Below are 26373 nucleotides of genomic sequence, written 5' to 3'. Positions count from 1 at the left end.
TATCACGTGGTTGGTTGGCAAAATGGAAACACTGATTGTTGTTGTCTCTAGAAGAAGGTTGTATTTGAGATGAGGCTGTCCGACTCATCCTCTGGAATTTAGACAGCTAAACTTTTCATAAGGTCTTACTCATAATCAGATCTTTTAATTTTGAGCAGATCTTGTCTGCACCCTGCTTTAGACAGGGAGAGGGGTAGTCCCTGCTTCCACTGTGGCCTTGGAGACATCCAGAAGAAAGTGATGAAGCTGTGTTGGGTCACCAGCCCCAGCTGGCAGCATCCCCTCCTGTACAGATAGGTTTCTTGCTTTTAATAACTGGCCATTTGTATTTTTTAGTTGTCCTTCATTCCCATTCTGAACAAGCTTGGGGTCTTAAATCAGTGTTAAGAAAGAAAATAATAATCAGAGATAACTGAGGTTTCTAAGTGCCAAATTACTAAAACTGTGGAACACATGCAAGTCCTGGGAAAATGCTCTTAGTTTCACGTTAGCTGTTTTATTTATTTTGGACTTGGAAACTAGCTAATATAAAACAATAGGAAAAGAATCTGGATAGGTTGTATTTTCCAGCTCCATCAAGAAAATGCAGACCACCAGGACTACTGTACTGGAAGCAAAGTATTTGAATATAGGTCTGTAAAGAAAACCTCAGATCTACCCAGCATGACTCAAGTTCTTCCACTTGTGTGGGTGTCACCCAGCTGGGCTCCTCTTGGAATAGATTTTTTCTATTTCCCTTGTTGTGATAAAAACCCATTTTGTTTCTGGATATTCCAGCGCCTAATGAGAATGTCAGCCTGCTGGTAGGTGGTCAGCATTTCTCACACAGAAGCTGCATGTCCAGTCTGGAATTGCTTCAGGGACATGTTTGCCAGAATAATGTGCCAAGAGGCACCATTCTCTGCGAGATGCAGACAGCAGGTGCTTGTGTCTCCCAAGATATTTTCACCAGTCTAATTATCTGACACCTTTAGAACACAATGAAAACCATGCTCTTTTTCTCCATCTCTCCTTTCTCCCAAAGAAAAGCATATTTTATGAAGACATTAGTGCTTTCTAATGAAAAGCCTGGTAGAACTTCAGCAGATTAAAAACAATTTGCAGTCCCTTATTTAAAATTTTTTCTGTTGCAGATGTGCATTAAGAATTAGTATTCACCCTGTGAAGCTCTGGATCAGTTATGTCACATGCCATTAATTTAAGCAAATATTTGCATCCTGTTATGCTACTCTGAATTGGTGTTTGATGGCAAGGAAAGGAAATTCTTTAGAGGAAATGATCACTTTTGATTTTTAAACCTCTGAAGTTTGTGTTCTTTTCACCTTTGTGTTTCTCAGGCCTCCTCTGCAGAATACTTGTATCATAAGTCTCAAAGCTGTCTACAAAAATATGAACCAAAAAAAAAATTGGCACTGGTCACTGGCATTAGCTGTAGAAATTATTGGCAAATACAGCTGTCTCCTCTTTTAGCCAATGGTAATGTGGTATTTTTAATTCAATAAAGTATTAAAAAAATCCAAATGTAAAAGCAATAAACATTTGACAGTAAATATTTGTTACGAAAAGGAAATAAACTTCAGGAAATGAGCCTGCTCAATCTTTTTATGATTACATGTGTCTACTGCCTATTTTCTTATATAATAAAAGAGTTATATTACAATATTTCTTTGGAGATAGTTGAGCTACATAATTATGTCAGGCAAACTAGAGGCCCTACATTCAAAAATGCCATGCAATTTGGTTTAGAGCAAGTTTTAGAAGTTAGATGATTCCAAAATTTCAACATTTTTGAGAAACTGCAGAAAATTTCTGTGCAGTAAGCTCTCTCCTTTAACAGCACTAAAACCCAATTTTTTAAAGGAATATAATCTTTGCCTTCATAGAGAGTCAGGTCCCTCAATGCTTGGCAGTGGCTGGGCCTCCGACACCAGCCCAACAAGATAGTTAATCCATGAATATTCACCCTTATCTGAATATTTGAGATTGCATCCCCAAAATTCTTCTTCTATTTTGTTTTTAATGATAACTTAGATGCCTTAGAACAAAATGGTAGCTCTCAGGTTTATAAGTTTCCCAGACCAGCTATCCTGCAGCTATTCTGCTCCAAATTTACAGAACAGAAATTAAAACATGAGGAAGGCTCAGCTTTACATATCCTAAACCTCTTGACATTCCTTTTTTCTTTACTTCTACGTTGTGATATACTTAAAAATGAGTTTATGATAGATGATCCATAGTCTGTTGTGATCTATGACCTCCAAGATGCTGGGTGAGATTTTCTAGTGCATGTCACCTCTTTAAGGAGCTGTGAATCAGGCTTTTAGCCTGGGTTCTTGTTAGGGCAAAGAACAAGTGTCCAGGGATGGGGCTTGGAGCAACCTGGGACAGTGGAAGGTGTCCCTGCCCACGGCAGGGGGTTGGAACTGGATAATCTTTAAGGCCCCTTCCAACCCAAACCCCACTCTATGGTTCTATGATTTCAAGTATGTTAATGAATCTCTCAAGACCCTTCAGTAGCTCCCCCTTCATATCCAAGTTACACAATTTTCTCCTGGAATATGCAAAGGCATCAGAGTGCTTTCCCATGGTGCTTTCTGTTCATCTTTCCCATTGCAAATGTCAGGCATTGTCTGATCCCTGCGAGTGTTTATCTAGCAGGACGTACAGGTGTGCTCAGCCATGCCAGGCATGCTGCCTGTCTCCAGCTGGGAAGCTGTGCAGTGTTAGCAGAGCTTTGGCCCACCTAAGAGCTTACACAGTGGCCTTTATTTTGAGGCAGACAAGTTGCTTTTAGCAGAAATTAAATAGATGCCTGTGTCATTCTCAAGCTCTGAGCAGCATCATGATAATTGCAGGAAAAGCTGAACAAAAGTGCACCTCTGATGCTGCACAGGGCATTATCAGTGCACCCCAAACACAGAGGTCCTGGGGGCCTCTAGCTGCTGAGTGCTGACGTGAGTCCAGGGCTAACATGGGAGCAGTTGTGCAAATTACAGGCAATTCAACCTGTCTGACCTCTGTCCTTCAGCTCCACACTGGGCTATGAATCAACTATTGTGAATTCATTTGACCCCTCTGAGAGAGAAAGCAGAAAACTTCAACCCCAGCCAGGCAATGATGCCTCTAGAGCAGGGGTTAACCCTTTGCTCTCCCTGTGTTTATTCCAAGAGGAATAGAACGGATGGTTTCTGTTGAATCTCCCATGGAGCAGAGATGGTGTTTCTCCCCCAAAAATGCATCAAAACACATTCAAAACCTCACATGGAAACATTCTGCATGTTTAATCTTTATTTTTCAGACTGGCACGCCTACCAACAGAGGCTTTTGCACTGAAATCATATTTATGGGGGAAAAATGTGATTTCTATCTCATGTATCCATTTGGCTTTTTATTTTATAAGCCTTTTGGCTTATTTATTATCAACACATTTTTGCGGGTTTTTACGCAACCGTCGTTGTCCAGCATTGTTTTGAGTCAAAACTGAGCTGAGGCTGGACTGGCACTTGGAATGAGATTAGCATTGCTACAAAGAGATTTTTTTCTGACAGGGACACTGTCAGCTCAGATGTAGCTGGGAATGTGAATTTTGACATAGCACTGTTTATAGAAATATTAAACCAGCTAGAATTGGCTCCACTGTTTTTCTTAGGCTCAGGTTGTTTTTTAACAAATGTAGGTATTTTCCAATATCTACAGTTACAGAACAGGAGGGCAAAGTTGATTGCAAGCCAAAGGAGAAAAAGTAGATTTCTTGGCTGATATGGAAAAGGAGAGGAACCAAAAAACAAAGTAAAGAAAGAGCAGCAATTTCAGTGATCAAGTGGATTTTATGAATCCCTTCAGTTTGCATATTTGATGGTGTGGTGGTGAGTATAATTCAGCAATCGTGGGTCTGTCTGTGGTCTTGATCTTGCAAAGAAACTGCTGGAGTGGCCTCTTGGGCTCTGTGCATGGGAATCGATGGGCCTCTGTTTGCCTTTTCTCTGCAGGGCCATTTGTGAGATGCAGACCATGATAGTGAGCCCTATTATTTAGTAACGTATAGAATATTTACAAGAACGTGGTAATTAGATTGAAAACTGGTTTATCCTGAAAATAATAGGTTGCATTGTCACTTTCTGTACAACCAGGGACTTTGTCTACATAATAATACTAATAAATCTGGAAGAGGATGGGTTGGGTTTTTCTTGAGGCTCACAAGATAGAAGCCTGGCAATTCTAAAATAAAATGAGCAGATTTTTTTTATTTTGAGAAGTAAAGGTAACAATTAGCCTAATTGCCATTCTGTATTTTATAGTTTTCCTCATATAGGTTGTTAGAATTCAGACTATTTTCACGTTGCCTGTTTCTATGAAGCCAAAGTGTCCTATTTCACTGCTTCTGTATGTTGCAAAAATACCTTTTTCTCTTTATTTTCAGTGGAAATACTTTTTGTTTAAGAGAGAGGAAGAACGAGAGAGAAGCAGAGTTCCTGCCTGGGCAGCACAGCCCAGTTTACAATTATTGGAATGCTTCAGAAATTTTTGTACGTGTTTCAGTTTGGAAGATGGTCAAAACACATTCTGGTGCAGTGGTTTAAAGAAAAATAAAAAGAGGGGAACCAAAATGAAATTATAAAAATACAACGTGGAAATTTAGGAATATAAACATAATAAACTCTTAACAATAGTAGAGAGAGCCTATTAAAAATTAAGCACTTGAGCTTGGCAATCCTACATTTCTTATTAAGACAAGGGGAGGGAGAAAGAATTAGTGTAGCCTTGTGATGTGGCATCTACAGCTAAAGTTTGAACTTTACAAAATTAGCCAGAATACGATTGCGTATCAGCCTGAAAATAGTGTATAACAAGCTTGAAGGGCATTCAGACTTCTCCACTGGCCTTCTGGGAACTTCCCATCTGCAAAACACTTCAAGAGAACCCCATAATTTTCACAACCACATCTGAACAGTGTGTGTACATATCTATATTTATTTTCCTGTCCCTTGCTTCTCTTTTTCCATGGCCAAGAAACACAATCCATGATTTCATTCTTTTAATTTTCCTTTTTTTTTTTTTTTTAATAGACAACTCTGCCTCTTGTTCAAAAAAAATCAATATTTTTCATATTCTACAATCAGGTGTTAAGCCTGGGGAGCTTTGTGGGAGCTGTTGAATGAACATTACTCTTAAGAACAGCTCTTTTAAACGTTGGTTATAAGTCACAGTACAAAATGCCGATAATTTAGTTCAAAGACTGTTCTAGTGCCTTGTTCCATGTATCTCTACTTCCGGGTCCGGCCATATAAAGACATTTCCATGATTTTTTCAGCTGATGTACATGTTGAGTTGTCTCATTTAAGATGCTGAAATCTGGGCTCAGCAAAGCTCAAGAGTTCACACAGTGAAAGCTGTGCTTTGGTAGGAAAGTGCATAAAACTTGTCTTCTTCTCCTTGGATTTTTCCATGTCTGCGGATCCCTGGAGCTGGTGACATGAGTGCCCTAGAGGCACTGGAAAGATTTGTATTCAGCATAATGTTTTGCCATAAAATTAGTCTGTGGTCTTATGACTGCTGTCTTTCCAATCTCTTTCTTTTGACCATTAATTTAATTCCAGGTATATGAAAAAATTAAATAAATCTGGTGCTTTGCAAAGAAGTATGTCAGACATTGAAGGTTTTTAGTTTTCCTTGAGAGCACCAGATATTGCTGAAACTAGAAACAGTGTTTTCCTGTTTGATTGTTTGCTTCCCAATGTACAGTTTAAAAAAACAGAAAGTATTTCTATTCCTTTGTGCCTTCCCTGCAGTCTGAGAATCTTCCACTGTTTGTCTGGCACTACCTTGGAATATCAGCTCTAGACACATGTCAGCAGCTTGGCCACTGAGACATGGATCCGAGTTTCACAGTTACCTTGTCTGGGACATGTGGCTCCTTTCCTAAAGTGCCTTCCAGTTTTACAGGATTCGAGTTTGAAACAATTCTCATCTCATTTTCAACAGCAAGAAGCTCCATCAAACAATGCTGCTCACCTCCCTTGTGATTGCTGTGGGTCATTTATGCACCCATAATTAAAGACAGCGATGGTATAGAAATTGGGAGCATTGTTTTTATCACCTTGTTGTGTAAAGAATTGCTGCTCAGAAGCATCCTGTGAGGCTTTGAGAACATTTGCATTGGGCTTTGAACAGGAAAGCGAGAGTAAATTGTGTGTTTATTGTACCTAATAGGTGTTAATTAGGATCCTGGTTAGCAATATGCTGAGCCAAAACCTTGGCAAAATAAAAGAGTTCTGATACTTCATTGAAAGTCAACCGGTTTATAAGGAAGCCTATGTGTTATGAGGTCTCTCGCTCCTGTTCCTTAAGGATATTTATTCTTCCTAAGTTCTTTTTCATAGTCCCCTCATTTTGACAGAAAAATTGGTTTCATGGTGGTTCAATTCTGCTGCTAGAAAGAAGAGGTTCCACTTTCCAGTAGGCAGCAGAAACAAATTCATCCTCAGGAGAAGTGCAGCCAAGGTGAGGGAGTGAATTGTGTAAGGAATTAACAAGCTTCTGTAGAGTTATTCCCTGCTGGGAAGGACATCTTTATTCAATTCTCTTTATGCTTTGGAGATTTGGAAGCTCCCCTTGTAGGTAACAATCTGAGGATATGAGGTGGAGAAAGTATTGTGAGCCCTTTCTTGTGAGCCCATGTGACGTCATGGGGTAGGGTCACGCAGATTTTAGCAGCAGTGGTGATGCAGTAGCTACCCCAGAAAGAGCAGGCTCCAGACTTACTGCCTGTGGGCAAGGAGCTGGCTGGATTAACTCTGGCTTCTCCTCATTTCCAGCTGCAGCACTGAGCTAAGGAACCTAAAATAGATCCCTTTGCTGAGCTGTGCGTGAGCTCCGCACGCTGCGAGTCCATGTGGGCATGCAGAGATGGAGTTCCAGGGAAGGGAAACACTGTCCTGGAAAAGTGTGAAAAGCTGGGAAAGATGGGAGGGCCCAGAGCCAGACCCTGGCTTTAGCTGGAGCAGGCAGTGACACAGGAGCCTGTGGCAGTGACACTGAGCAGAGAGCTTCGAGCAGCTCTGGTTCAGCTTGTCTCCCAGCAGACTTTCAGCAAGACATTTAATCCCTTTCTGTTCCTCATCTTTCCACCTAAAACGGAGTGATAAAACTTCTTTTATCCCCAAGCTCCCAGAAGTCTGTTTAGATGGTGAGATCTCTGAGGGAGAGAAAACACCTGGCACAGTGAGGCCCCTTTGTCAAATAGATGCCATTATAATCCCTGTAATCGGAAGCGCCGTTCACCTGCCGAGCACATCTCTCCCAGCTTGGGAGTTTCCACATTGTGACCTCTCCCAGGACTGGTTCCTAACAGCTGTGCACACAAGCTTTCCTATCTCCTAGGAGTTTTTGAGAGTCTAAAATTTGCACCTTTATAAAAATTTCATTTTATTTCAGTTTTTAAATTTTATTTTCTTTCTGTATAAACTCCTTAAGGGTTCAGTTTCAGAAAAAGCTTTTTTTTTTTTTTTTAAACAAGTGATTTTAAATTTTTATTGAAACACTACTTTTCAACAGCCATATCCCTTTTTAAAATTTTATTTTGCTCTTGGAAGTATTTCAAACTGGGAGCTGATCCAAAGATGACCTTTCCCCACAGACAGTTTCAACAAATCAATATTTTTCCAGTGTGAAATATCTATCATTGGAAAATCCTCACTGGCACTTCCTGAACGCTGTAGGGAATGCTTTGCAGGCAGGGACCTGCCTTCTGAAAGCTGGTTGCTGAATGCAGAATTAACACTAATATAGTTCTTTTGATGGCTTCTTCTGTATCAGTATAAGCTCTGAGCTGCCCCTCACAACAACTTCCTTTCAAGTCCTGCCATTTCTTGCTTGGATATTTCACCACAAAGCTGGCTGTTTAACCATTAAAAAGTCAGTCACTTCGACTGTTTAATGGGAAGTTTTGTTTGGGTTCCTATTGTAGCTGAGGAGGATACATGATCTCTTTTGAAAAGAGCTATTAACATGATAAAACATCTTGGGAACATACAATCCCAAAGCTGATGGTTTCATCTTTGCTGGGGTATCTGAACACTATTAAATGCACGGGACTGGGCTAACGAGGGCCTGGGCTTTGTAGTGGTGTGGCACCAGAACACAGAGCTCAGCGCCGTTACCAGATTTTTCTGTAACTGTTTCCTGAAATATGCTTTGCATTTAGGATTCCGAATCAAACACAGGGATGCTATAAAAATCCAATGTTTTCCATACCTCGAAGATGGGAGATTTCAGAAGGGTTGGTGTTGCTGAGAGACATATTTCCTTTATTTATCTCCCTAAAATTATGTGTGTGTATGTATATATGTATATACAGGCATAAATGCACACATATATATACACACCACACCCACATGTATGTGAGTATTTGCACCCTCTGTATCCCTAGGCTGGGCCCAGTTTTGCAGGTGCAAACACACATACTTCGGGTGATCTCTGCCCATTTCTTCCCCATGCCATGGCTCATACCTGGGCATGTGACCTGGCTTTATCACCTTCCACGTTCTTGTGGGCTATGGAAGGATTCTGGTTGCCAGCCAAAATTGTACGAAAAGCTGTTGCATTTTTATGACTTTGTTTCTACCACCACCCCCTCTGTCCTCCCAGTTTTACATCAAAGAGCAGAAATTAACCCTAATTTAGGTGCAGTTTATGATCCAGGGACCTGAAACTGAAGCTGAACAAATACAGGCCTTGCGTAATGCACAGATATTTAGCAATGGTGCTCATATGTGTCTAGAACAACTCTTTTAGGGATGTAGTTACTTCCATTGCATCTTCAGCCAGGATGTCTTCCTGACAGAAAGCAGAAGCAGAGGGTTTCCTTCTGGGGCAAAATTTCTGTCTGGGTCGTTCAAGAGATCTGGCTGGAGTGTTTCTCCTCACATTCTGCTCTGAAGCTTTGTGGTTACGAGAGCGGGGCTGAAGACTGGAAAAGTGGAAATACTTGCTGTCTACATCTTTAATTTCCAAAGCTTCCCTTCATTTTACGTATCAATATTGTCCCCAGTCACAGTTTGGAAGGAGATTTTGCTGGTAGTGCTTTCACACTGTGGTTTATTGCCTAGATTTGTGTTCTTCCTGTAACACTTTTGGATGGTTAATAAATGTACCTTTTGATTTTAGTCCTCTCCAGAAGGCAGGGGGTTGAGAATCTGGGAGTTATGGGGTGGAACAATGAATTTCTCAGTAAGCTCTGAAATCTCTGCCTTGTCAATGCTTCTGCCTCACTTTACCTATCAATAAAACAGTGTGTGATGCCCTTATGGCTAATTGGTGCTTAAGTGCTTTCAGAGCTGTGGGTAAACCACTAATTAGTCAGTCATTTAGTCAAAATTACTAAAGACTGATATTTTCCCATATGCTCTATTTGTTCAGAGAAAATGTCTTGAAAATTCATTGATTTAGGTTTCCCCAGAGTATTTGCTGTTGTTTGTTTGTTTGACAATGACTTTCTGCATTGTGGTTAATACAGATGTTAAATTGTGCTGTCTGCTTCCAGTTTTTGTGAATATTCTTTGGGTTTAAATAGTGCAAAATCCTCTTTCCAGAAAGAAATGTGGAAATGGAGCAGGATGCAGATACTGCTGTGATAACTATTTTGTTTCGGTATGTTCTACATCATCTCTGGGACTGGGATCAATCTCACCTGCACCCTCTCTTGTACAGATCTTTTTTATAGAGATATGATCTATTTTATAGAGACATACCAACATGCCTGTACACAAAACACACATGCACCCAGTCTCTTACATTACATTGGGAAAGAACCATGAGGCTGAAGCGTGTTGACTCAACTATTTAATGAGGTGCAATAAATCTTGACAAGACCAGCTGGCACTGGAGTCAGGTTTCTCATCTTTTTACCATTACATTGAACTGTGAACAATAGTGGAAAGAAATGTAACTCTTCTTTTTCTTTCTTTTGGTACTCAGCTGTGTAGCACTGTATTGAAATCATCTACTTCCATGGAATGCGAAGCATGGTGGGTGCTGTGGAAAATGTTACCAATGCAAAGGCCCCTTTCCCTGGTGCTTTTTCTTAAATTCTGAAAGCGTATTGATCTGGCAGATCACACAGTTGTGGTCAGCACTGAGATCCCTGCAGCACACACTGGCTGAGCAGAGCAACAGCACTGGGGACCCTGCCTGCCACCAAGCTCCTCCTTTGCTGCACAGCACACCGTGACATCCTTTCCTCTTTCTCATTCAACCTTCTCCCCAGGGGCATTTCTGGCTGGTTATTGCTACCACCAGCTGCAGTTACGTATCTTTTTTTAAAAATAGGAGTAATTAAGCATCTTGGACATCTAAGCATGTGGCATGGTTCCAAAGCACCCGACATGGCCTCCCATATAGGATTCCTTTTTAATGGACCAGATTTATTCTTGTGAAAAAAAATCTGTTTGAATAGCACACTTTTTGTTTGGGGTAGGTTTTGTTTCTGTCAGTGGCATCCATCAATCTCTTTCATGTTTCCAGCCTCACCACTTAATGCCAATCAACCCTTAAAAAATAATTGCTCCCAAACCAACTGGATGCCTCTGGATTCGCTTGAGAAAGACTGCCTGAGCTTTGAAGTGTATCCTGTAATGATGGCTGGCATCTCCAAAAGTAGTAACTGCATCTCCTTGCTTTGTGATTACAGCATTTGATGTGTGCTGGGCTCTGGTGCTTGGTGGAAGGAGACACATCCTGTAAAACAAAGTTGGACCCCCCTCTGGATGGCACCGAATGTGGCGCAGACAAGGTAATCAGAATGCTCAGCAGCATCACTTTTTGTTTACCAGCATTGGGAATAATGTTTCCAAGATGTTCACTATTTAGCATAAACCGATAGCTCGTCATGTTCTGGGTTGTATTTGAAGTAGGAAGTGTGCAGAGCATTTAGTTTGTTTCACCTCCTCCCTTCCTCCTCTCACCTCCATCTCACCAAAACCTCAAATCCCTAGAAACTTAAAAGTGGACTTGCTGCAATCCCTCAGACATCCTTTAAATTCCACCTGTGCAAGGTCAGGGCTTCTTCCCAGGCTGTGCTAACCTGGTTGCCTTGCAGTGGTGTCGAGCTGGGGAGTGTGTCAGTAAAACCCCCATCCCTGAGCACGTGGATGGGGACTGGAGCGCGTGGAGCCAGTGGAGCATGTGCAGCCGGACCTGCGGCACCGGGGTGCGCTTCAGGCAGCGGAAATGTGACAACCCGCCGTAAGTCCTCACACCTCCTTTTCCCACACAGGCAGCCTTTTCTCACTTGGGCAACCCTTGCTGTAAGAGTACAGGGGAGAAATGGGCAGCAGAGCTGTGCAGAAGCCCTGAGGAATTTCTCATTCACAAGCAGTGATGACCAGGTCAGAATCCTGGAGTGACTTGAATAGGTTCTGTGGAGGTGTCTTGAAGAGTTACCTTTGGAAGTTTCCCATCGCAGTGATTCTAAGGTAGATATAGTTGAATTAGAAACATGCAGTTTGGCAGAAAAGCTGATGCTGTGTTTCTCCTCTAGCACTGCAGTGAATGAGGAGGGGCTGATCTGGATCTACAGACCAGATTGAGCCAATGTGCCTTAGAGATCAGTTTGCAGGGAGTGCTGGCTTTGGGCTTGGGGAGCAGTGCAGTGGCTGACATTGGTCAGAGTGCCCCAGAGCTGTGTTGGCAAAGCCCCTTGAGATGTTCTGTCAGTCAGGATGTGCTGCCTAAGAACAGGAAAGTTTTCATGCACACAGAGAGCCCTGGGTGCTGTTTAGCTCCTGCACAGTGACTACAATCTCTGCTTGGGCTTGGATGTTTTTCTGATTCTGGATGAAATGTACATGTTGTCCTTCATCTCTCAGGTCAGTTTAGGCCCATCTAGAAGTCTCTTCATTGTCTTGGAGTCCTGAACAGGTTACAATGGTGCCATTTAACTGACCATCCCAACTGTGTTTTTTATAACTTCACAGCCTTGGGAGCAGCCCTCCAAGTGGGGTATCTCTGACTTTATTCAGATTTTATGTTTTCTTCTACACACAAAGTACCCAAAACTTTCCTTTTTAAATTGGGGTTGAAATTCTGGATAACAACACAGTCACTTTGAAGACATGCCTAGATGATGGATAGGCTCACAATTGCTGCTGCTGACCTGTAATCATGTGGAAAGGATATTTTTGTTCATTTCTCTCCTTATCTGAGCTGCAGTTGCATGTCTATAATATCCAGCTCATTTTCCTGAAAGGGGGACTGAGCTGGTTTCTTTACTGTCAGCTCCAGTGCTGACCAAACCTAAATCCATTCATCATCGTTCCTTAAATTACAGGAAATGCTCCTTCCAACACTACACACTGATTTTAAAATTCTCTTGCTCATATACATTCTTGGCTGGGAATACACACGTGATCTTCTTTTGCTTCAAATTCTTGGCCTCAGCCCACTTCTGCAGCTGGTTTATTCACTGTCCAAAAATATTGGCTAAGGGATTTATCTTTTATTTTATATATATTTGGTCTTGGGATTTTTTTTTTTACAGGAATCTCTGCTTCTGCCAACTGACTTCTGAGCCTGTGGGACTATCAGTATTTTTAAATCAGTTGCTTCACTGTTTGATTTGGTTTTTCCTCTCTGTAATTTCTTTGAGCATTTACATGCATTGCCTCCACATGGTTGTAAGGAGTGTGTCCTGAGCCAGTTTGCACGTGCAGACTTCTGAGTTGTACTGCCTTGTGTTCTTGCTTAGGCTTTGGGCTGTTGTTGTACAGTTGAACGGAGGAGAAAACCACTGGCTTAAACAGAGCATCCCTTCTCCAGTCCCTTCTTGTCATGTAAAAGGGTCACAGCAGCATAAATGGGCTTTGATTTCCTCAGTTCCGTTATTGGGTGGATTCTCTTGGCATAAATACAGTGAAAGGGGGCTGTGGAGTTGCCTACCGGGAGATCTCATGCAGTCGCTGTTTCAGGCATGGGCCAGGGTGGGCTTGGATTGTACTGTTTATTGGAAATCCCAGGCAGTGCTTGAGCTCATAGTGTACAAGGCTTGAGACCTGGGATTCCAGATTCCAGCTTACTTGTGGTTTTTTGTTTGTATTTTGTTTTATTTTGCAAAGAAAATATAGGCTGTTGCTGAGAATTTGCGTTTTCCTTCTTCTCTGGGGATTCATCAATAAAAACAGATAGGGTTTGCAGGTCCTTAATCCTGATGTTGCATTAGCAGCCTTTCCTGCATGTTTAAAAAACAAGTATGTGAAATGGCATGGATTTCATGGATGGAGGTTATCTGCAGTAGAGGTTTGTTTCTGGATACCCTGCCCATAGTGCAGGTTATAGCTGCTTCTATGGTATTTTAATTGCAAGGAGGACATGTGCTGAAGAGATGTTTGCTGTGTTTCCATCCTCAGGAGCGCTTGAGGCAGGGGGCAAAGCAAGTGTGGGAGGGGAAGGTGGAACATTCCGGGTGTTCGGTGCTGACCCTGGTTTTGTTTCCCACTTCAGCCCGGGGCCGGGTGGGAAGAATTGCCGGGGGGCCAGCGTGGAGCACACGGTGTGTGAGAACCTGCCCTGCCCCAAAGGGGTGCCCAGCTTCAGGGACCAGCAGTGCCAGGCCCACGACAGGTACACCAACAAGAAGAAAAGCCTCCTGACAGCTGTCATCATGGATGGTGAGTTTTTTTCATCTTGCTCTGTAATTCCTTGCTGTTCTTTCACTGCAGTTTCTTATCTGCAGGGTTCCCATTGTTGGTGAGAAGGCTGCAATAGGTCCCCTTAGCTACAGGTGAAAGACTAATTGCAGTTAATTGTTCTTGGTGCTGCCCTGCTGTTCCTTTAGCCTTCTTAATAGAACATACAGAGCTGTCAATGCTTTACTCATCTTTTTGAAATACTGGGAGAGAAGTGCCTTAACTTGATTCCCAGTCTGAAACTGAGATTTTCAGACTGGGAATCAGAGAGTTGGGAATTTAAACATTAAAAAGTTCCAGTTAGTTTGGAACTGAAGAAACAAGGTGGCTTGCCTGTGACATTTTTTGATTTATGTCACTTTGGGGCACCTCAGCATGATTGCCTATCTCACCTACATTCCTTTAATACTCCTTTGCTGGATCTTGCTGTTTATCTGCTATTCAACCAGATATTGATGGGATATGAAATGGTCTGGAGAACTTGTTCTTCTAAAATTAGTCGCTGTAGCCTGAATTTTGTGAGACACAATGACTTGATCATTCCTACCAGACTGATGGATGTTCCCTGTAACAAACATCTTCTCTTTACAAGCAGATACACATAAATGTATTGACTGATTGGTTTTCTATGCTGTTAAAACCCAATCTCATCAATATAACCCTTTAAATATTGATATTTTAAAGTGGGACAATGACGGGCCTAAACTGAAAGCCTCATGCTCCTTCAAAGATGAGATATCCAAATCCATTCATGTATAGAATGCATCACCACTGCCTCAAACACTTGTTTGTGCTGTTCCCAAGGGCAGTTGTCGTATTTCTTTTTCCAGATAAGCCATGTGAGCTCTTCTGCTCTCCACTGGGCAAGGATTCTCCCGTGCTGGTGACAGACAGAGTCCTGGATGGAACTCCCTGTGGGCCTTATGAGACAGACCTCTGTGTACATGGCAAGTGCCAGGTGGAGTAACTTTCTCTTGTTCTATTTCTAGTGTAAGGTTCAGTCAGGAGCAGCACCGTGTGGGTGGCTGGGAGGCTGTCCCTGAGGGGAGGGGACAGCCCTGTTTTATAAGGCCCACTACAAGCGCTCCATGGCGCTGTGCCTTGATCTGAGAACTGTGCTGAATGCCTGAGGTATGATATTATTCCTGAGCAGCTGAGAATGCTCAATAATCACATTTGCTTGTGTGCATGGCTTGGGTGGGAAGGGACTTCTGTGAGGGGAGCAAATTGGAGGGGAAGTCTGGCCTGCTTAACTGCTGCTTTTTGGCTGTTAGAGGAATCACTGATAAAAGCACTGAAGCTGCAAACCATTGTCACTAGCCTGTTACAAGCATTATCTTGCCAGAATCATGATGCTTTTCAGATCCACCTGGTTCCTTCCTAGGAACATGGAAGAAACTTTTCCGTACCAGTTTCTCCTTGGCTTCTGCAGCTGCATGAGCCAGAGTCCTCAGATTTGATTCCCTTTTCCTTAGAGTGATGGCCTATATCCATTGCAATGATTATTTCTCTCTATCCAAATTACACAGAGACCCAAAATGAGGTGTGAGAGATCTTTGTGATAAAACTCTTCCTGGTTTTCTGGACAGTGAGACAGTTTGTAACACACTGAATGCTTGGGGAGGGCAGCTCTTAGAGCTGGTGCTTCAGGTTCCTTGAAAATTTAATGGAGTTGTGTAGACCCATATGAACTGGAGATTTAAGGTTTGGACAAGGGAAGGGAGATGAGAAAATGTGTGTTTAAAGATCATAAAAGACAGGAAGTTGCTTGGAGTGGGTGCTCCTGGTGATGGATTTAGGTCATTTGTCACAGACACTTTGACAGGGCGGACCCTTCATGGGTTTCCTCTCTCCTGATCATGTAGCGTGTGTTCAGAGTGTGCTGTGCACACCAGAGTTATGGGAAAGGCACTTCACTTGGCTAAAGCAGCCTTGCCAGTGTTGAATTCTTCCCGGCAGTTCTTCCCCTAAGCTTCTCTTCATCTAGATTTGTATCCTGGGGTAGGAGTTGCCCTTCCTGGTGTTAACCAGCCTGTTGTATCCACCAGAACAGCTTTTTAGCATCACCCTTTATTTCCACTAACTTCACTGGTTTGCCCTGGGGGCACAGGGCACACCAAATTTGGCCTTATTTCTGATTTCTGTGAGTGGTTAAGAACTGCAAATTTTTATTTCTTTGAGCCTTCCAAGTCAGGGAGATAAATGAACACAATACTCACCTGGCTGTGAGAGAGGCTTTGGGGGCATAAAGCAGCTTTACTAATAACAATGCAAAGAGAAGAGCAAAAAAAATCTTTGGGCTGAATTTTGCACTGCTGCAGGAGACACTTCTCATGGTTTCTTGATAGATGATGCTGAAGAGGCATTTTTAATTCAGGCTTTCTAATTTATTCCAATGAAGAATACGAATAGCAAGAATCTGGGGAGCCAGTACAAGTTTGATTCTTTATAATACAAAGTGCTTTGCATAGAGCCACATTCATGGTGCATCCCAAGTTACTGAATTTTTCCCTGTTTTTGGCTGTATCTAAAAAAAGCTAAAAAAACCCCATTAATAACCTTTTATAGACAGGCCAGCTGTGTACCTCCAGCTGTGTGCCATTGACCATTACTCTGGGCTGGCCAGTTTTACTGCCCCAAACCTTCAGATCAGCCACAAATGGTAAATCAGACATCATGGCAATGCACATTTTTTTCATCCAGGGAGGATCAGTAGCCAGCTCCCTCCAAATGAGTTCCTTTATGAGCACAGAGCACTGGAGGTACATCACGAAAGGCAAATTGCACTCTGAGTCAGGGGCAACTGCCTTTAACTGTGCAGAGAGGTGATGACAGCTGCAGAACATTCAGTCCATTTGCATCTGGCTGAGAAAAAATGCAAAATGATCCGTTCAAGCTGAGCAGATTTGAAAGCCCTGTGAACTCATTTATAATACTCCTCTGCCTTAAATGCAGTGCAGTGCTGAGAATTGCCATATGTGCCTGTGTACCCCATTTGCCACAGATACTTGTCTAACTAGCTGCCTATTAAACCAATTTAATTGCCATATTCATTTAATTACTCCTCTCCTTGTTTCTTTACCCAGTGTAGACAAAGCTTGGCAATAAGCATTGCAGGAGGCCTGGTGCAGAGAATAAGTGCTGAAATCAGAGGGTGGTATTACTGTTATTTATTTTCTTATGTAATCCTTCTAGTTAGAGGCTCTCAAAGGCAGGAATGACACATTGTCAGTGCAGCAGACAAATTAGCAGTAACCATTGCCTGTGAGCATCTAGCCCAGGAAACGTAATAGATCTTTTCCCTTCATTAGAGGCTCCTAAATGCAGCTCATGAATCATTCTTGGATGATGAATGAATGTAGATGAACAACAAAACTGTTGCAAGGGTTTTGAGAAGGAAAGCAGGAACAGTTCTTTGAAGCCTCAAAATGCCCCAGCTACATTTGGGCACTAAGGGAGGAGAGTTTTCCTTCAGCTGTATTTTGTGAAATTAGTACAGTTTCACTTAAAAGCTGACCTCCAATCTAAAAGGTGTCAATGAAGCCTTTGGTGTCAGCATTGCTATCCCTGAAACAAAATCATCAAAAGCAGCAGCACCCCTATATTTATCCCTTACACCTGAAGGCAGCTGGAGTGAGTAAACTTGGTTATTACTTTGATCATGCATAGAAGCACCAGAGAGCAAAGTCAGCCCTAAATTTAGCATAGGGGTTCCTGAACCCCCTAGACTTTTTCTAGCCTTTCTCCTTGTTTTTGTGATGAATCATAAGGTCTTAATTCAATTTTGTCCGTGTTTATTGGAGTTGTTTTTGAGGCTGAACATTTCAAATGCACCATTTCTTACCATCCTCTGAGCAAACTGGATCCCCTGTTCAAAATGTGTGTGTGTCTATGATCTTTTCTTCTCAAAATGTTCTTGATTTTCCAGCAAGGAGAATTTATTTTCTCCAGAGATTTTTCAGAGACAGAAAATCTGTAGCAGGCTGGAGAACAAGAGCAGCCTGATGTGTTTGAGGAGGAGGAGGGTGAGTGCTCGTTTAGGCTTTGCAGCAGTTTGCTTTCCCTGTCATGGACACTGCAGCCATGGGGGACATGGGGTGGGGCACTGCAACCTGCACCTCACGTTGGGTTCATCTTCTCCTATTTATCTTCAAGTGACAAATGGCTTTCAGGGAGAGGATTCCCTGAGGGTTTTGTTCTTCCATGAGCCTGGGGGGTGTGTGTTTGATGAGAGAACATTCGTGAGAGCAGGGCACTTTCTAACCCATTACAGTGCTTTGCTCTGTGCTGCTGAGGTTAATTCAAAACTGCTGGCAGAAGTGGAGCTAAAAAAAGTGTCAGATGTCACAGAGCAGAGGGGTGAGGAGAAGACAAGCTGCTCAGCTGACTGTTACTGATGCACATGACCTTGTGCTGGCTTTTCTCAAAGGAGGATTAGTCTGAGGCTCATGACAGCATGAGAACTTTCCAGTGGGGACTACAGATTGTGCTTCAGGATGTAATTTAAGGTCTCTGTGAAAAGAGAGACCTCCTGTATAGCAGAACTGGGCTAGAGATCAAGGGCAGCCTTTGCTATGATTTAACAATTTAAGAGGTGAAGATGTTTTGGCTCTGTCTGCAGTTTTCTCATGAATGTTTTGTCATATCGCACCTACTTTCAGCTGGCTGGTGAATCCACAGTATGTTTAATGATAATAAGCCGCATTATCAGGCTGTCCTGCCACAACAAAAATGTTACAGAACTACTTTCTTCTGAAAGTGATTGCCACACTCTGTGAAAGGGGAGCACAAATTGGAAAATGGACAGATTTTCAAAAAAAGCTTCTGCAAACTGGGCAGGCAGAGTGTCAGGAGAGTGCCACAGGTGGCAGAGGAGAAATTGAAGTTGTTTACTGGATCTGGTGCTGACAAACAGCTTTTTACATACTTAGTACCCACTTTCTGCATTTGATTGATGCCTGCAGTTCTGGCTTTGTCTCCTCACTTGAGTATTTTCCATGTATTATTCATATTCCTGCATTACAAACTGTGGTACAAGATGTTCCAGACTGGGTAGCTTGTCTCCATACAACAACTTGGCTTAGCACTGTACTTCGATAAATTATTTAGTGCATGTGCACAAAATCCAGAAGGATTGTCTGAACTACAGAAACCTGTTTTATGATTGCCTTTTTTTTTCCGTGTCTGGATCTGTAGAAATGTCATCTGAGGCTAAAAAGAGTATCAGAGATTTTGGTGAGTAAGGCATAGTGACAAAAACCACCTCTTTGTTGATATTCTACGGGTTTTTGGTGTACTTTGCAGAGGGGTATGAAAAAAAAAACCATGCTGTTTCCCCAATTTTTCTTCCATTTTATTCCGTGGAAAGCATATAATAGAACAGAAGTAAAGGAGTTCCTAGGATGAGAAAGAGCTTTGTATTATTTGTATGTTCTCTCATGAACACAGAGGTTTGACACATAACCTTCAATCTGTATATGTGAAAAGACAAGAATTATTGTGTGTAACACCCCCATGAGCTGCCGAGGGATCTAAGCACGAAGTCAGTGGGCAGGTGACGTTGCAGATCTAATGCAGATGAGATAATGCTAAGTTACAATAGTAGGTGTCTAACTCCTGATGCAGCAGAGCTGCTTTGGTTCAGACCAAATCGTAAGGCTTGGGAAATGACAGGAGGATATTTGCTGAACTAACTCCTACATGGACTCCAATCCATCACACAAAATCTTTTCTGGAACAGAAATAGGAGTAACTCAGAGATGAACTGCTTGATTAGGGACCCAGACTCACCTCACCCAGCCCTGACAACCACCCACAATCCTCCACAGGGGCAGCCGTGTTTAAAACAAAGAAATAAGAATTCTCTTCCCCTCAGATCTGAGTGTCACTTGCTCACATCTGTACATTCCTGTTTCATGTGGTCCATCCCTGGAGGTATCAATGGACATTGGATATTATGGACAAAAGGAATTGGCAGTGTAGATGAATCTGTCATAACCAGCCTGCTCTGTACATGATTAATTTGTAAAATGGCACATGTTGCATCAATATTTATGTTTGATCCATTGAGACAGCCAGTTAGTTCAGCATATGGTAAGCATTACAGTTTTGTGAGCCTACAATGTCATTTCTTGCACAGGGTGGGTGTATATAACAAAAATAATTGTGTTTATGTAGCAAAACATACTCTCACAAGTTGTATCAATTGAGCTCTTTCACAGCCATTGAAAATACAAATAAAAATATCATTAAAAAATATCCAAGCAATACAGAGAATAGTTCACACAGAAGAATCCAAGTGATATGTATTCAAAAGAGAAGGACTTTTCCTATGCTGGAGCCAGCAATGACTGAAGCTGGAAATACCAACCAACAAGCAGTACTTTCAGATGTTTAATTATAAAAATGAGAAGAAGGGGGAGGGCGGGAAGGAAGGGTGGATGGAGATACCGGCTTAAAGAGAATTCATTTCAGGCCTTTGGCTCAGCAAATGTGCAGTTACCTGCCAATTTAAAGGTCAGTGGCTAGTTCCAAAATGCGATGTCAGAGTAGGAGACTGCCTGGGTGGAAGAGCATTAAGAAACCTCTGGACACATTTCTGACTGTCCATGCTGAGGACTTGAAGCCCTAAAAGACTTATTTTCATGTTTCTTGCCAGCATTCCCATGTTTTAAAGGTGCTTCCCTTCTCACCAGTCCATTCAAGACTGATGGAACTGAAAGTATCCAGCAATTGCTGGATGGGCTGGTCCATGGACTCAGTCTGCTCATCTGCAGGATAACTCTTGGGTCAGAAAACACACGGGATATTATTGTTATTCACATGGTCTTTCTTTCTTCAAAATGCAAAGTTTCCCCTTTCTGCTTCTCAATTAAAGAAATCCCCTTGCCTTGACCAGTACATTGCAGTGGACAGAAGGCAACAGAAAGCAAGTGAGAGATGGCAAAGATCAAACAACTCCCTTGAACTATTTAGGTTTTAAGGGATTCTTTCTGCACTGTGAAAACTTGACTTTTGAGCGGTGAAACTTGGGATTTTCCCCTTGCATATTATTAATTAGGCCCTCACTTTTTGGAAAGCTTTCTGCAGGCTGAGGACAGCTCTGTAGTTAAAAGATGGACACAGTATAATACACAGAGCATATTGTCAGTGGGAAGCTGCTGATGTACAGACTCAACAGTTTTTCCACCCAGTGCTGGAATCTCAGGGGCTCTCACACCTTGGAGAAACCTGGATGTATCTCTCAATTAACAGTCCAAGGACTGCTGGCAGGTACTTTGCTCCCAGAAGGGTGATGCCCACTGTGTTCTGCCCTTCCAGCCCTGTCTCTCCCCCTTTGATCCACTGATCCGCTTTAAGAGTGGCCACGGTAGTGGTTTTAAGAGTATTTTCCAAATTGGGAGTTCTCAAAGGATCAGTGACCAAGGCGGTCGCTGCAATGTGTTTCTAAATGACTTTGCAGCTTTTGGGATACACTTATCTTACAAAATACACTTATCTTACAAAATCTTACCCAAAGCTGTTTCATAATGTACTGTTATTAAATGTACTATTATTAAATGTACTTTCAGTTTGGAAATGATTGGAAGGCTTGGGGAGAGGGAAATGGACTCTAATGTTTATGTAGACAACACTAAAGCACTTCCAAGGTATTTTTCCCCCATAAAGTGCAAGAATGCACCAATTTTCATCATGAAGCCAAGAAAAAAAAAATGGTTTATTCTCTTTTTATTCTCTTAGAGATAGTCCTTTGTAAGAAGCCATTTCCTGGCCTAAATGTGATGAGGGCTTTAAGTCTCAAGGCCTGAATTGAGAGGAAAGTTTGTGGGAGCAATGGTGCCTTTGAAGAGGAGGGTGCAAGGGCCATTCCCAGTTCCTTCACTCACAGGGAATTAGGGTGAAGATGAAAGGTAAAAAACAGCGAAGATTTTGGGAGTTACATTTGTGGATTCAGTGGGTTCTTTCCATGCTTTCAGAGAGGGTCTCTCAAGTCAAAGGGTGTCAGTGACCAAGTAAACGTGTGAGGAAATGGCTTGTCTTGAACCCCAGTCTCAGCTGATGGGGGACTCAGTCTTCCCAAGCTTTGCTGGCTTGCGCTGGTTTCCATTATCTGGGAAACTCCAGCGTAAATACAAAGCATGTGATTGTCAACTCCCCATTCTTTCCCTGCCTCTGTTAGAGTCCTACAGACTCCTCATGTAGCTCTGGGAATAAGTGTGGTTCAACACTCATTATGTTCCCTTTATTCATCTGTGTGCTCACATAGTGCTAATAACAATGCAGCACAATAAAAGATAGCACCAGAGCCTTAAATTAAACACAGCCTTTCCAGTATCTCAGCAGGGTGGCAGGCAGGCATTTATTTCCAGCTGCCTTTCAGCAACCCCATTAATAAATCATCCTGATTTTCCTGGAAGGAGAACTGCTGGGACATCCTTCTGTTCTGGGGGCAGAATCACACTCAATATCCCAAAATTATTTGTTGGACATGGGCGTGAAGTTTAGGCTTGAGAATTGCAGCTGCCAGAAACTCCATGATCTTCTTCCTCTTTTAACTCCCATTAACTCTCTTTTAACTCCCATTTATACATTTATACAGGTTTTTTCCTGCTGTTCCTGTGCACCAGTGTAGGTGCTGTGCCAGTTAATGAGCAGCATTTCCCTGGTATGTGTTTAGGATGATCATCCTCTCTCAGCATGTCTGTCCCTAATGATCTACCCAGACAAGCTCTGCATCAGCCGATGGCTGGAACGCTGGTAATCTTTGATCCCTGAAATACATCTGGACTCACGCAGTGGCCAGGGTCTTCTGAAATAAGGGGAATGTTGGAGTTCTGATCCAAACTGCATTGCTTACATGCAGACAGGCTCAGATAAACAGCGCAAGTTCTCTTAATATTTCCCTGCTTACCCTATTTTTCAAAATGTTTGTTGTTTTGATTGTTCCCTAAGATATCTCTCCAACTTTCCTCTGGCTTCATTATAGGAAGGCAAAGAAGGGAGAGACCCAATAGCCTCATTCAAATAAGTCTTATTAGTGACAGTCCTGCTACACATTTGCCAAGAAACTGTTTATCTATGCAGAAGAAATCTTAAACTCATTTTTAACAGTGCAATCTCTGCTAATAACTTGCTTAACAACAATGCTTATTTCAGTAGAAATTTATGCTTTAAGAGTGAATTGCTGATTATTTTGAGGACAGAATACAATTCTTATCAATTAATGACAGTCTTGTCAGCCTCAAGATCTACAAATGTGGACTGTTCACCATCATAACCTGTAAATGCTTTGGGAATAAGGAAGAATGTGGTGATAATCCCGATAGCTACAGGGACAATATTGTGACTCTTCCCATCTGTGGAAGCAGAACTGCAGGGTTTTATTGGAAAAAAATTAGGTATGTATAGAAAATGATGAAAACACCATTTATAACAAAGATTTAGGTGAAACTGTTAGATTTTATAATTTTTTTCAATTGAATGTTGATTCTTAATACAGTGCAACCATGTGGAAAATTTCATAATTGCATAGGCAATCTTGTGGTAGAAATTGGCTAGATATGAACCTGACCTGCTTCCATTGAACTATTCTTGCATTTCAGGTATCTTGACCCATCTGCTTAATGAGGCCTTTTTTCAGGTATTTCAAAAGTGTAATTAAGAATTCAGTTTTTTTTCCCCATTCAGGTTTTCAGTCAGATGTCAATCTTAGTCTTGACCTCACTGTTTAGAGATGCTCTAACCTTGCAAACAAAGTAATGGGGGCTTCTGGTTGTTGTCATTAGAAAATTGGCTGTGATGGGATCATTGGCTCAGCTGCCAAAGAGGATCGCTGTGGGATCTGCAGTGGCGATGGGAAAACCTGCAAAGTGGTGAAAGGAGACTTCAACCACACCAAGGGCATGGGTGAGTAACACTCAGTGGGTTCTCCTACCTTCTGGAGGAGAGTTAGGGTGGCAGTAACAGCTCTTTTTCTTGGATAGGATTAGAGTCACCTAGCAAAAACAGCTCTAGGAAGCACCTAAGAAACACAAAACAAACCCTGATTCACTTCAAATGTGATATCCCATCTGCTTCTTACTCAGTTGCCCAGATACCAGCTACTGCCTCTGCCTGAAATTCAGAGTGAAGTTGTGTTTCTCATTTTGAGGGCTACTGGTGCGGATGATTTTAAGTAGGAGATAAAATCACAGAATCTTTCCCAGTGGGAGGGAAGTTGGATTTCAGCACCATCTTTGAGGTCTCAGAATGATGCATGTTGCATGTTGTAGATGATTCATGTTATAATCAGAATATCTCAGCTAAAGGGAAGAACACTCCCCTCTGAATATTTTTACTGGTTCCGTGCCAGTAAAGTATCCAGTATAGGATATAGGAGCTTGGAATTAAGACATACATTAATGTTGTTAAACATTAATGTATGTACAGCTTGGTGTTTGAATTAGTCTTTGTTCCAGGGTTTCTGTACTATACTTCTGAGAAACCTGTTATCACACATCCTTAATCAGCCAAAGGGAGGGAAAGCCATGTCCAGAACTTGGAAGCAGCTCCAGGAGGAAACAGTGGTCCAGAAAACAAATTATTTCCCATTCAGTGAATACAGAATTGCCATTTCTGTATGGAGAAATACATTCAGCATGTGCTGCTCCAGGACTGAGTTCCACAAAGCGCATGAAAATCCCCTTTAAGCACACACTTCAGCTCAGTTCAGGCTAAAGCAGTGCCAGTGCTTAGCTGCTCCCTTTAGTCAATGTCTCAGCTCTGAAGTCTGAAGCTCTGATTTTGTTCACTGACCTCTTTCTCTGCACCCTCCTCCACCTCGCCCGTGGAGCCAGCTGGGGTCTGTCACTTCCTGTGAGATGCAGGTGGGATTTCCCACCTGGACCACATCTCTGGAGCACATTTGTGTGCTTGGCCAACCTGTTGAATGGTTTTCCTGCATTAGTGCCTTTGACTCTTTTGTCCCAATTATTTTCCACCCACTTACATCAAGTCTTTTGCATTTGATGCAAGTGGTGGGAAAAGCTCCTCATTTCCATTGAAAAAACCCCAGCTAGTCTCCATTTTTGTAGCAGATTATACAGCTTTCGTTGACTTCTTACGTACTTCTGAAGGGCAGCTATCTTTTGTCTTTTCCAATGAGTCTACAAAACCTCTTGTGCAGATAAATAAGAAATTTCTGGGTCACTGCCAGGAGGTTGCACCCGTTTCGAGCAACACAGACTGCTTGAGGTGGTGACTTTACAAGGCTGTAGGAACAGAACAGTTTCAGCCTTAACTGGCTGCCAGGACACTGCAGGAGGTTTTCACCCCCAGTGCCCTGGAACCTAATCAGAAAGAATTCCTGATGACTCGTGGACAGTGTTCAAGCATTCGGATTCTTTGCTGATCATCTCAGAAGCACAAACCTGTCAAAGTGTTGCTTTGTCAATGCAATGTTTCCACCTTTAACCATCTCACATAATCTAGAAGATAATTGTTTTTACTAGTGTAACCTCATAACCATTTATTAGATGTTTTGTTTTAATTTGGAAAGTAATTAAATTTTACGTTTGCTCCCATCCATTTCTGCTCACACACTGCTGTTTTGCAGAATCAGGTCCTCAGGTGAACCCACTGAATCTCATGCAGTAGGCAAAGCTCCAGGTTTGGGGTATCACAGGTGAATGTGAGGTTACTCAAGGAAAAAAATGGCTTTTTTTTTAATTGACAGTTAAGCAAAAATGTGCAAAAATTAATGGAAGCTGGGGCAAAGAAAAATCCACAGTATGCTGGTGATAACAAGTTCAAGGTTTGGGTAAATGATTGCACAGTTCAGTGGCAAATCCCCACAACCTGGCTGTGATCCAAGTCAAGGCCAAGATCCTGAGTCCAGTGTGCTGATTTATTATTTCAAGAGAGAATAGACTTCAAACATCAAGACATTGATTGTTTTGGAGTGGGATCTGTTTGGGGAATTGCAGCTGCAGCCTTGGGACTTGGCTGTGCCCATGGGACTCCTCTGGTTGCAGGATTGGTCCCTTCTATGTCCTGTGATTGCAAATGATGATGTGGAGCCCTGTGAACTGAACTAAACCCCTGCCAACTCCTTTCTGTTTCTTAGTAACCAATAGTCATTGTAAGAAGGTTTCCACATGTGTGATGGCAAAGGCAAAGGCTGTTCCCAAGTGTTTCTCGTGTAAGATACTTGAATGCTGTTTGCAGTGTCAGTGGGTGTCGGTGAAATCCTTTGGTGTTGGTTCTTTATCTTCTTTTTGTCGAATTAGCTTGGGGAAATTTGGTGTCAAAAGCCATGGATAAACTTCAAGTCTTTTTACTGTTTCACTTGCCTGGTCAGAGATAAAAAGTACGGATACTTTCCTTTTAGAGAACCTATCTGTGTGAAAGAAAGCCAAATTTTCATGCACCAAGCAAAAACAACCAGGTCTATTTCTTTTTTTCCCCCAACTTTAATGTCACAGAGGTTCTGCCACCCTGATGGGGAAGATGGTGGAACATTCAAAGTGCCTCATAGGAGGTCCAGCAGTTCAGCTCTTACCACCTGTGATCCAGGGTGATCCAATTGGAAATGGACTCCATTTTTCTGCTGGAGAGGAGGTCAAAAGCCTTTATTTATGATGCTAAACATCACATACACTTGTGTGCAGCTGGCTGTCTTCAGCAGGCCAGCTGAATGCACTGTTTAGACTGAGGT

General features: G+C 42.2%; 1 protein-coding gene across 4 annotated transcripts in view; it reads left to right on the top strand.

Moving 5' to 3' along the window:
* Positions 1-26373, top strand: part of ADAMTS17 (ADAM metallopeptidase with thrombospondin type 1 motif 17) — a 167450-nt gene that overhangs the window by 80567 nt on the left and 60510 nt on the right. For 2 of the 4 annotated variants that reach the window (XM_032122461.1, XM_032122463.1), the window contains exons 11-16: positions 10688-10789; positions 11096-11241; positions 13495-13661; positions 14510-14637; positions 23465-23585; positions 25783-25857. In XM_032122461.1, the coding sequence (XP_031978352.1) occupies positions 10688-10789; positions 11096-11241; positions 13495-13661; positions 14510-14637; positions 23465-23585; positions 25783-25857 (739 nt within the window). The remainder of the gene's footprint in view (positions 1-10687; positions 10790-11095; positions 11242-13494; positions 13662-14509; positions 14638-23464; positions 23586-25782; positions 25858-26373) is intronic. The other 2 variants (XM_032122462.1, XM_032122464.1) reach the window with 1 other exon arrangement.

The sequence above is a fragment of the Corvus moneduloides genome, chromosome 13, assembly GCF_009650955.1.
Source record: "Corvus moneduloides isolate bCorMon1 chromosome 13, bCorMon1.pri, whole genome shotgun sequence".
Taxonomy (NCBI): Eukaryota; Metazoa; Chordata; class Aves; order Passeriformes; family Corvidae; genus Corvus; species Corvus moneduloides.
This window is presented reverse-complemented; position numbering and strand designations above follow the sequence as displayed.